Source organism: Rhinatrema bivittatum, chromosome 1 (genome assembly GCF_901001135.1).
Source record: "Rhinatrema bivittatum chromosome 1, aRhiBiv1.1, whole genome shotgun sequence".
In the NCBI taxonomy this organism is placed as follows: domain Eukaryota; kingdom Metazoa; phylum Chordata; class Amphibia; order Gymnophiona; family Rhinatrematidae; genus Rhinatrema; species Rhinatrema bivittatum.
This window is the reverse complement of record NC_042615.1, coordinates 96,011,234-96,023,853: the sequence shown is the minus strand read 5'-3', so window position 1 is coordinate 96,023,853 and position 12,620 is coordinate 96,011,234. Positions and strand designations below refer to the sequence as shown.

General features: G+C 43.9%; 1 protein-coding gene across 8 annotated transcripts in view; it reads right to left on the bottom strand.

Moving 5' to 3' along the window:
- Positions 1 to 12,620, bottom strand: part of CEP44 (centrosomal protein 44) — a 223,759-nt gene that overhangs the window by 33,228 nt on the left and 177,911 nt on the right. For all 8 annotated transcript variants that reach the window (XR_003852650.1, XM_029576497.1, XM_029576747.1 and 5 more), the window contains one exon: positions 12,478 to 12,618. Coding sequence is in view for 7 of the 8 variants with exons in the window: in XM_029576497.1 (XP_029432357.1) it covers positions 12,478 to 12,618 (141 nt within the window). In the remaining variant the exon portion in view is untranslated. The remainder of the gene's footprint in view (positions 1 to 12,477; positions 12,619 to 12,620) is intronic.

The window sequence follows — 12,620 nt, the reverse complement described above, 5'->3', positions numbered from 1 at the left end:
AAGAAATTTGTTACTCAGCAAGATTTTCTAGTTGCCTGCTAAAACAGGGTATACAAATATACCTCAAGTTTTAGAGCAGAGCACTTCTCAGATATCAAACACATTGTTTCACACAATTTTAAACAATTAAAAATTGTAGAAAATGTAGTAGTTTAATAATGCAAAGTATTACATATTCTTATATTTAAAAAATGTTTTTTTCTATCTTTGTCAGGTTTTTTTTTTTGTTTTTAAATCTGTGTGCAACCTTTCCTCTCGTCTGCCTTTTGAATCCTCTTCCTGAATTTCTTTCTATTTTACTGTTACTAAAGGCATTTGTCTTTCAACATATCTCCCTCCCCTTCCACTTCTCTTGTCAATATTTCTCTTATCTCACTTTGCTCTTTTCCACCTCTAAGTTTCTGACCTTCAACACTTCTTCACGTCTTCCATATCACCAGGCTTGTCCTCATCAGTGTTGCTCTCCCGCTCCTATTTCTCATCTTCCTTTCCAAACCCTCCTCGTCCATTACCTTCTTCTCTCTCCTGCTCTGGTTCTCAACCCTCTATATGTTCACCCATTTTTCTTCATTATTTTCTGTTTTAACTTGGGAATGCATTTTCCTTCCTGTATTTCAGGGATGTGGAAACAGAGGGGTCCTTGCTGCTGTGGGCCAATTGATTAAAAAAAAAAAAAAAATTGCCACACAGCAGCCCGGTGGTATTGCGAAGGAGGAAGATGCTAGAGCCAGTGGGACAGAGTGGGCCATGGCAGTATGCATTCCTTCCGGTTTTCTCTCAGTGCAGAGAGGAATCTGGAAAATGATGGTATGTCAAGTGACTGTCTGTGCAGGCCTGAAGAAAAATTGTGGCCCATTCAGGCCTATAGATAGAGAAGAGCATGCAGCAATAAGGTTATGGGAGAGGGAGAGTTGGGGGGGGGGGGGGGGGGCGGAGCAGGAGGAAATGATAGAAGATTGATAGGGTGGGTGGAAAAGACAGACTGGTAGGAGATAGCAAAGAGAAAAAAGAGAAAGATGGAGAAAAGACAAATGGCTACGTAAGGCCAGCAAGCCCAAGTAAGCAGGTTCCGCTGGCCCAACTGGAGAAAGGGAAAGGTAGAGATAGGGATGACAAGCTCAGTAAGGAAACTAAACTCAGCAAGCTCAGCCAGCTCATTTAGTCCGTGATGCGCTGTGTGATCTGTGAACATGGTCTGATCTCTTTCTCTGTCTCTCTCTCTCTCCATCCGGGCGAGCCAGTCCACACCAGTGGGATGTACCAAAGCTACTCCCTAGAAGGGCAGGAGGCTGTCTGAGGCCCAAGCAGCACTGACCAAGCAAAGGAAGAATCCACTTGTGCCGCCACATCCAGTCAGTAATACCTGGCAAACATATGCAAGGAAGACCACTTTGCTATAGATCTCTGCCAGAGAAAGGAAACGCAATTCTGAATAGAAATCATCTGTGCCTGGGTCGAATGTGCTCATATTTGCCTTGGGAGAGGCTTCCTGAAATCCACATAGGATGCAGGCACAGTTTTCTTAATCCAACGAGCCACTGTGCCCTGAGAAGCTGCCTCCCCCTTCTTCACCTCCTGGTGAAGAACAAAAGCCGATCCGATTTCCAAAACTTGTTCGTAATCTCCAGATAATGCAATAAATGCTGCCACACGTCCAACAGCTGCAATTTCCTGTATTCCTGACCATCCATATCCCTATCCAAGGATAGTAACACAACCAACTGGTTTAAGTGAAACTCTGAAGCCTCCTTCAGAAGAAAAGCAGGTACCATCCGAATCTGCACCTTATACGGCATGATAATCAAAAAAGGCTCTCTGCACAACAAGGCTTGAAATTCTGAAATCCGCCTTGCAGAACAAATAGCAACCAAAAATGCCATCTTCAGGGTCAGTAAACGCAAGGAAATCCCCCGAAGTGTATAAAAGGTCGAACTCATCAGAAAGGAGAGAACCAGATTCAAATCCCACAAGGGTACCAGGAAACGCAAGGGAAGTCTAAGGCGTTTCACTCCCCTCAAGAACCTAGACACATCTGGGTGAGAAGAGCGCAGTCTCCCCTGCACGCAGCCCCGATAACACGGACTCAGACCTTATTGTAAAAAATCCAAGATTAAGGGAACAGGTGCTGAAGCGGGCATAGAAGCGTGATACTGATACCAATGTTAAAATACCCACCAAACGTGGAGATATGCCAAGGAGGTGGAAAACGTATGCGCTCTCAGAAGATTTTCCACCACTGCCCCTGAGTAACCTTGCTTTAAGAGCCTAGTCCTTTCAAAGGCCAAACTGTGGACAAAACTGACCTGGATTGTTGTGAAAAATTGGGCCCTTCCGTAACAACCCCCCGAGAAGAGGGAGTTGCCAAGGGTCCCCCATCAGAAGACAATGCAGATCCGGAGGTGAGAAGGATATTTGAGAAACCTTTCCTGCTATTAAATCTTACCACCTTGCTGTTTGTTGCTCGGGGGGTGAAAAGGAACTTGGCCCCGACGGAATAGAACTGCTCCTTACGGCTGGTGACGTCATCTGGGAGGGACCGGTAGGGTTTAAAACTGGCCCTCCTTCGTGGAAATTCGAGGTGAGAAGGAGATTTGAGAAACCTTTCCTGCTATTAAATCTTACCGCCTTGCTGTTTGTTGCTCCGGGGGTGAAAAGGAACTTGGCCCCGACGGAATAGAATTGCTGCTTCCGGCTGGTGACGTCATCTGGGAGGGACCGGTAGGGTTTAAAACCGGACCCTCCTGCGGCGCACAGATGCTGCCGGCACGCGGCTTTGATTCATTTCTTTGGAAGAACTCAAGTTTAAGAAAATATCTGGCTGAACTTGGGTTAAATGTGAGTTTATATATTTTTCTCCTCTCACCTTAAGTCTTTAATTTTGCAATTTGGTTATCTCCTTACTAGCCTTCAATTCAGTAGAGCCAACAAAATATATCAGAGACAAGTATCAAGAAGTAGATTTGTTGGCTATTTCAATTTTTATATCTAAATTTCGATGCCTCATACCAAAAGGAAGGCTCGGTTGAGGGAGGTGCTTACATCTTCCCCCTCACCGATGACTTCGCAGCTGCCGATATCCTCAATTTTTGCATCAGCAACTGATATAATACCAGAGGACATAGCCGCAGGAGGGTTTGCTTCTGAGCAAGGAGCATCCTCACAGGCTGAAGAAATCTCATTGAGCCCTGGAGCTCCAAAAACTCCCTCTCCACCAAGTATAAGTCAGATGAATCATGCAGATTCCCCTGAAGTGGAAAGGGAAAACGCTGATGTAATTAATAAATATTTATTTGTTTGTCTATAATACATACATCTATAGAAAATAAGGAGAGGAGAACCGGCTGTGGGGGGAGAAGGGAGACCAGGACTAGCACTGGAAATAATATTACCTCAAAAACCTGTAGAAATTAATATGGATATATTGTGGTCGGCAATTAAGTCCCTAGAGGGGGCAATTATAAAAATGTCTCAAAATATTATGGGTTTTCAACAGAAAACGGTAAAATTGGAAAATCTTGTTTTAACGGGGAAAAATAATCTAGAAAAATGTGAGAAATGTTTGGAAAAAGTGGAAGCTGTACAGAATAGTCTTGTTAAACCTGAGTTGGGTAATGAAAGGAAACTTGAATTCATTGAGAATTCCTTGAAATATGTGAATCTGAGGGTTTTGAATTTCCCTGCTCAGAATTTAATATCTGTGATAGATATGTTTAAAGAGTATTTGCATTATGTTTTAAAAATGCCAAATGAGTCTTTACCAGCTTTTGCAAAGGTATATTATTTCCCTATAAAATCAAAGTTAACTAACCAACAGGTGAATTTACATATTGAGAATAATGCAAATTTGACAGAGATGTTAGAGACATCAATAGATACAGATATATCAACTAAGGCAACTCTTATAGCATCCTTTCTTTTTCCAACAGAGAGAGATACTGTTTTGAGATTATTTCTAAGAAATAGGCTGCAAAAATTTCATGGTCAACAAATATGGATATATCCCGATTTAGCGAGAAATACACAAATTAGAAGGGAGGAGTTTTTGAGATTAAGAACCGAAGTGATAGCTAAGGGAGCTAGATTCCTCTTAAAATTTCCCTGTAGATGTGAAGTGAATTATTTAGAACACAAGTATGTTTTCTACGAGGTCACCCAGCTCCAGTCATTCTTGGAATCCCATCCCCCATTAAACACAGAGGAGGGTTAAGAGCTATAAGATAGAATTCAGTTGCAGTCTCTGATTGTTAGCTAAAGGGGCTATTTGAATTTTCCCTTTAGCTTATATTGTGTTTTTCTTATTTCCTTATAATCGCTCAGTTAATATTGGCTCTATCTGAAATTTCCTTTGATAAATTGCAGATAAATGTCTATTTAAGTTTATTAATTTGCTTGGAGAACTATATATATATATATCTGTATATATTTATAAAACTATTGGATGTTTTGTTAATTTGAAAATGCAAAAAAAGAAAAAAAGAAGACAATGCAGATCCGCATACCTGAGCGGCCAATCCAGGGCAACCAGAAGTAACACGCCTGGATAGCGCTTTATCTTCTGCAAACGGCTGATCACGGACTACGATGAAAACACAGAGTAACTTCTTTTGTGGCCAAGCTGAACTAGCACATCTACTCCAAGAGCTTGAACATCCCTTGTCAGACTGTAAAATCTCTCCACTTTCGCATCCTTGTGAGTCGCCATTAGATCCAAAGGGACATCCCCAGCAATCCATAAGACGAAAAACCTCAGAAGCCAGTTCCCATTCTCCTGGATCCAACTCGTGATGACTGAGATAATCTACCTGCACGTTCCTGCTATATGGGAGGCTGACAGTGACTGCAAATGGTGTTCCACCCACAGCAGAAAGGCATCCATTTCTAGAAAGACTTGCCGACTTTGAGTCCCCCCTTGAATTATGTACGCCATCACTATCGCGTTCTCTGACATAACTTGCACCGCCTTTCCTTCCAAAAGGTTCGCGAACTGCAGGAAGGAAACTTCCTTCCTGCAGTGGCTCTAGTCGATTGATGGACCATATCGCCTCTTTAGGAGGCCCAATGTCCTTGCACCACCAACTCCAGGCAGTGTGCTCCCTAGCCCTGGAGACTCGCATCCATTGTGACCACCAACCAGTCAGGAGTCTCCAAATCCATACCTTTTTCGTGATGCTCCTTTGCAATCACCAGAGCAGTTTCCGCCTCACCTCTGGCAGCAAGGTCAACATTACATTGTACTACTGAGACTGGGGATTCCATCGAGACAGAAGAGACTGCTGTAGAGGACGCATATGAGCACACACCCAAGGTACAACCTCTATTGCTGTGGCCAGTGATCCCAACATCTGCAGATACTACCAGATGGACGAGCCGATCGCCACACGCAGGGTCTGGACCTGACCCCAGATTTTCTGAATGCGAGACTCTGGGAGAAACACTTTGCCTAGTACCATGTCGAACTGGATGCCCAGATACTCCAGGACCTGAGATGGCTGCCAGATTGCTCTTGGCTAAGTTCACTACCATCCCAGGTGCTGCAATAACTGAACCACGCTGGTGGATACCACTCTGCTCTCCTCCAACGACTTGGAGGAGAGCAGAGTGGATACCACTGGCTAATCAGAGCCAACGACTTGGCTCTGATTAGCCAGTCGTCCAAGTATGGATGAACCATAGTGCCCTCCTTTCTGAGAGCCGCAGCCACAACTACCATCACCTTCAAAAAAGTCCTTGGTGCTGTGGCCAAGCCGAAGGGCAATGCTTGGAACTGGTAGTGCAGACCTAAAACTGCAAAGCGTAGATATCACTGATGCTGCTTGTGAATTGGAATATGAAGGTAGGTCTAGAGAAGTGAGAAATTCTCCCTTAAGCACTACCATGATCACTGACCTTAATATTTCCATCTGAAAATGGGTAACCCAGAGGGCTCAACTGACCCCCTTGAGATCCAGAATAGGTCGAAACAAACCCTCTTTCTTGGGAACCACGAAGTAAATGGAATACTGCCCTGTGCTCTCCTGATCCTTTAGAACTGGAACCACAGCCTTCAGGACGATCAACCATAGAAGCGTAGACTGGACCACTGACTTCTTCTCTGGAGTTGCGGGCAACCATAAAAGCATCTGAGAGAGGACTGTTACGCTCCAAAGCATACCCATCCCTCACCACTTCCAAAACCCATGATTGAAAGTGATGTGGGTCCACCTCTGATAAAACTGAGTCAAGCGACTGCCTATCTCCGGCACTGAAGTATGGATCCCCAAAACTTAATTGGGAGGATCGCAGAATTCCAGAGCCAGAGGTGCCGTCTTTGCCTGGCTTCCTTGCCTAAAAGGACTGAGACCTATTCGAATATCTGAGACCTCTGACTATTCAAACATCTGGAGGATCAAAAATGCTGAGAGCTCCAAAATCGCTTCTTTGTCTGAGAAAACCGGGGAGTTGACTTCTTATACTCCGGCAACTGAGGAAATTTTGACTCTCCCCACAGATCTGCCATCTTCTTTAACTCCTTCCCAAACAAGCAGCATCCTTTAAAAGTCAACTTGGTAAGGTCTGATTTCGAAATAGCATCAGCAGACCAGTTCTGTAGCCACATGAGCCTTCAGGCTGCAATCACTGAAGCCACCCCTCAAGCCGCCATGTGAGCCAAATCATAGGCAGCTCTCGGATCCAGGTATGGGCCATTCTTTCCCAGAGCTCCCTGGGCCTCCTAGGCTAACTGTAACCTGTCCCTGGCCACTATACTACAACAACAAGCGGAGATTTGGAGATTCATGGCCATTACTTCAAAGGCCTGCTTCAAAATAGCTTTAATCTTACAATTTTGAGCATCTTTTTAAAACCACACCTCCTTCCACCAGAATGGTGGTCCACTTTGTCACATCACAGACCAAGGCATCCATCTTGGGAAACCGGAGTTTCTCCCTCGCTTTAGGGTCCATAGGATACAATCCTGCTAAGGAGTGAGCCCCTATAAAATTAGCCTCAGGTGCGCTCCATTCCAAATCTCTCAGCTCCTGGATGGCCTTGTGCAGAGAAAAAAAAAAAAAAAAACAGGATGCCTTGCACAAGCTAACCATTACAGGCTTCCTCTCTGGATCTTTGGCCATTGCAGACAAGATCTCCTCACACCAAGGGCCTTCAAGTTCTGCAAAATTAAACCAGACATCTCGTCCCTGTGAAAAAGCTGCAGCATAATTCTATGAGGCACAGCATCTGGGGGAATCTCTTCCTCTTCCAATAATGGATCATTGGGGTCCCACATCGAGGACTCTGACTCCCCACTTGAACCTCTTGAAGAATCCCAATCATTGCCTTCTTCTCCTTCCATCTGTCTCCATCTCTTTCTCCTCCTGAGAGAAGACAAGGACCCCTTGGAATGCTTCCTAGATCCTAAGGAGGGAGACTTCTGAAGTGGGCAATCCTGAGCCTCCTCTTGGGAACCTTCTTGCCCCTGACAGAAGGCCTTGAGACCCTTAAAAATTCCACCCATGAAATGGCAGAACGATCCATCCCTGGGGTAGGCAAAATCTTCTCGGAGCCCCTTCCCGAGAGGATTGGTAAAAGAGGAGGCAGGGACGATTCCTCACCCTCTCTGGTGGAAGCAGCCAACATAACCTCTGCCTGTAAAGCCTCTAAAGTCTCTTCAGGCACAAATTCCACTGTGAAGACATCTCCCTGGGCCTCAACACACTTTTGACACACATTGAAGTACCTCCTGGGTATAAGGACCCATATATGGCATGCTGAATAAATGCAAAACTTCTTCCCACACTGCTCCCCCGAAGACATGTCACACTCTCTCTCTCTCTCTTCCCCTAACAGGCTGAACAAATGCGTCCCACCTTGTGCCTCAGCAGTTTCTACCACTTAAAATGGCACCCTTTTGCTTGTTGCTGCAGTGCCGTTAAAACTTTGCCGGTTCCAAAAATAGCCCTGCAGCACTCCTTAATCGTTTGGCTCAGTGTGGCTGCCTGACTGACTGGCCTGAAAATAATTGCATCAGCACCTGCTCCCAATGTGCGTGGTTTTTTTTTAATATAAACTTTCTCTGCCAAAAAGGAATAGACAAAGAATGGCAGGGAGAGAGTACAGGGAAGAAAGAAGGACCAGATAGAGATGAGGACTATGCAGCAGGGCTGAGCTCAGGGCCTCCTTACCCTACTGGATCTCTTCTCCTGTCAGGAGGGGGGGTTAGGGCCAAAGCCTTCACCTCACTCCTGTCTTGTCTCCTGAAATTTTTTTCCAGAGGGAGAGAGTGATTGCTATCACCACAGTAGGTCAAAATAGCTTGTTGAATCCTGGCAGTCTAAAATCCACAAGTAAGGATGCATGTCTACCACCTGGCTGGCTGGTGCCTGAGTAAAGCTATATGAGGGTGACATCGAGTCATTATTCTCCATCTCCATCTGCTGGTTGGAGTGCACTACCCCATTGGTGTGGACTGGCTTGCGCAGATGAAGAGGAATGCCTTTTTTATATTCTTGATAATTTGGGTTGCCAGACCTGAATTAGATTTGGATATAAAAAATTGCCTTAACAAGCCAATCGCAGTAGTTCTAATTCAAATACTCCTAAAGCATTCTATTTTTGTTGCATGAAGTCAACTTGAAGCAAAAGTGAACAAAGAATGGCCAAAAGAACTTCAGAAGAGCATTATTCAAAGGTACAGATTGGCGGAAGGCAATAACATTTCTGGGTGTCCAAATATCTCATGGGGAAACAACAAAAGAATAGATGCCCAAGAAAATCTTTGCCAATTCTTAAGTGGAGACGTATAAGGTGAGTAAAAATTGCCTGACTCTGGCAGAGTTTCGCCACATCCCAGTGGCTGCCTCAGGGGCTACAAATGAACATATATAAACAGAATAAATACATAAAAAATCATAAAACATTAAAATAATAAATAATTAAAAAACAGACCAATTACTCAAATAAAATTAAGTGATAAAACAAACAGCATTAAGAACCTCACATAAACACCAGAAATAGAACATATATAAAACATCCATAAAACATGTCACATATATCAGATAAAAGAGTATGTGAGCAACATCATCAGTCTGTATAGGAGACCTACATATATTTTGGTACCTTAAATTTGAACACACTGAAAAATTCGCAATCAAATTCAGATTGCAATCCGCAGTATGGACATATCTGCAAAAGTCATTACACTCAATTAAATATATTCCACAACAAAAAAAGAGCAATTGATTTCAGCTTTGTCTGAAGTAAAAATTAAAATAAACATTTTTTGACAGTTTTTGTGGCTCTGGTTTTGGTAGATCTTTTATAGAACCTAGTGTCAATAGTCGTATAATATATTACTGAATATTCAGTTTAAAAAAACACATTACATAGTTTGTTAAACATTGGTACATTTAATTATGTCAGAAATACATCACTTTTTCTTGAATCTTTTTTAGTATGCGGAACCTTCAGTGAATAGGAACTGACATAGTTAAGCATTACCCATTACATACAAGGTGTGTTATTTTCATATTGCAAGTTATTAGTTTTTCAAAAAAACTTTTTTTACGCCTTTCTCCCTTTTTATTATTTTGTTTGTTTGTTTTTTCTTTTGTTGTTGGAATATATTAAATTGAGTGTAATGACTTTTGCAGATATGTCCATACTGCGGATGGCAATCTGAATTCGATTGCGAATTTTTCAGTGTGTTCAAATTTAAGGTACCAAAATATATGTAGGTCTCCTATACAGACTGATGATGTTGCTCACATGCTCTTTTATCTGATATATGTGACATGTTTTATGGATGTTTTATATTTGTTACAAGCCGTTAAGCCCGTTAAAACGGGCTACATTAACATTTTTTTTTGGATCATTTCCTTCCCCCTCATTCTCCCTCCCACCTCCCCCACTCTCTCCCCTCTCCCCTCAGTCACTCCTCTCTCTCCCCCCCTCCCTCCTCCCCTCAGTCACTCCCCCCTCCTCCCTCCCTCAGTCACTCCCCTCAGTCACTCCTCCCTCCCCCTCCCCCCAGTCACTCCGCCCTCCCCCCCCGTCAGTCACTCCTCTATCCCCCCTCCCCCGTCAGTCACTCCTCCCTCCTCCCTCCCCCCAGTCACTCCTCCCTCCCCCCAGTCAACTCCTCCCTCCTCCCTCAGTCACTCCTCCCTCCCTCCTCCCCTCAGTCACTCCTCTCTCCCCCCTCCCCTCAGTCGATCTCCCCCGAAGACCCGGAGCGGCGGGAGCGGCCCGAAGACCCGGAGCGGCAGGAGCGGCGGCCCGAAGACCCGGAGCGGCGGCGGCATGCGCGCGAGGGAGGGACAGACTTCCTTCCTTCCGTCCGTCTGTCCCTCCCTCGCGCGCATGCCGCCGCCGCCGCCGCTCCGGGTCTCCGTCTGTCCCTCCCTCGCGCGCATGCCACCGCCGCTCCGGGTCTTCGGGCCGCCGCTCCTGCACGGGTCTTCGGGCCGCCGCTGCGGGTCTTTGGGCCGCCGCCGCCGCTCCGGGTCTTCGGGCCGCCGCTCCTGTCGCTCCAGGTCTTCGGGCTGCCGCTCCTGTCGCTCCGGGTCTTCGGGCCGCCGCTCCGGGTCTTCGGGCCGCCGCTCCTACAGCGCCATTTTTATTTTTAAGAGGCACACTGTGACCGACGTGCTCGCATGCGCGGTAGAGCTGCTCTCTACTGCGCATTTGCGGCACGTCGGTCAACCTTCGTTTATTAGGTTGATATTTCTGGTGTTTATGTGAGGTTCTTAATGCTGTTTGTTTTATTACTTAATTTTATTTGAGTAATTGGTCTGTTTTTTAATTATTTATTATTTTAATGTTTTATGATTATTTTTTATGTATTTATTCTGTTTATATATGTTCATTTGTAGCCCCTGAGGCAGCCACTGGGATGTGACGAAACTCGGCCTGAGTCGGGCAATTTTTACTCACCTTATACGTCTCCACTTAATAAAGAATTGGCAAAGATTTTCTTGGGCATCTATTCTTTTGTTGTTTCCTCATGGCTTTGTTAGATCAAATATCTCATGGGGCATTATTAGCTCCATTATTGTAAAGTGGAAACAGTTTGGCACCAAGTCACTACTGTGATCAAGCCATCCCTTCAAAGTCAATAATCATGGGATAAGGAAGCTGCTGCTGAAGGTCATTGCGAGGCCTAAGATTAAAAGAACTACAGAGGTCCCTGACTGAGATTGGGGAAAAATGTTGATTGATCGACAATTTCAAGATTACTCCACAAACTTATCCTGTATAGGAAGGTGGCAAGAAGGAAGACACTGCTGAAGAAATAGAAACACTTAGAGGACACTGCACATATGAGGGAGAAGGTTTTGTTGTCTGATGAGATCAAAGTGAAACTATTTGGTCTCAATGCTAAGTGATGCGTGTGGCATAAAATATACACAAGCTATTGCATGATAACACTATCCCTATAGTAAAGCATGCTGATGGCAGTATAAAGTTCGGGGGATGCTTTGCAGTTTTGGGGACAGGGAGACTTGCAAAGATTGAGGGAAAGATGGATGGTGCAAAGTACAGGCAGATCTTAGAGGAAAGCCTGTTTCAGTCTGCCATATAACTGGGAGAAGATTCACATTTCAGCAGGACAATGATCCTAAGCACTAAGGAAAAGCAGCAATGGAGTAGCTCAGCAAGAAGCGAATGCCTTGAGTGGCCCAGTCAAAGATTAGCCCTAAATCCAATCAAAATTCTGTGGCAAGACTTAAAACCACTGATGATCCCCAGCCAATCTGAAGAGTTTTTTCTTTTCTGAAAAGATGAATTGTCAAAAAACTGCACAATTCTGCTGTGCATAGTTGGTAGAGACTTGTGCTAAATCTCTCATAGCTGTTCTTGCTGCAAAAGAGGCTTCTGTTAAGTATGGAATAAAAGTGTTAAGACTTGTACATTCAAGACTTTTTTTTTCTTAAGTTTGGAATACATTTGTTCTTTCACAATGAAAGTGTAGAGTATGTCGTGTAATATGTTGTGTAAGTATAGAAAAGTGTAAGTATGTTGTGTAAATAGTGGTTGTAGATCAGTGAAACAAACACCTATGTTAATGGATTTTGATTTGTATTTTTAGATAGAATGTAAAAAATGTACAAGGGTATGAAGACTTTTACAAGGTAATCAGTGTGTATATAGATATATATCTACACACACACAGGTTCAATTAATTGCATGGGGCTGCTGCTCAAAAAAGTATGCTCATCCCAGCTGTATTCTACATTTAAATAAAGGTGGTTACTATACCTGATATACTTCAACTTGGTGATTTTTTTCCCCTTGTTGTACTCCCTAATGCTTCTATAGTAACTCTGAAATGGTGAAAGATTGATACCTTCCAGGTTCTTGTTACAAAGGGCAATTTTTAGAAGTTGCTAGTGGAAAGCAAACAGATTGCTCCAATATAATAATCCAGAGGATGCAGAGAAGTATCACACAATTAGAAAATAAAAAATGTACAATACTTCTATAAAATTTGAGCAGGCTTACCATTAGTTCACATTTTGCTTCAAAATTATCATGAGATGCGACAGACTGTTCTCTGTCCTCATCAGCCGATGGACTAGCTGCATCATGAAGGAGTTGTACAGCTATTTCACTACCTAGATGACGTTCCACAAGAGGTTTCTTCT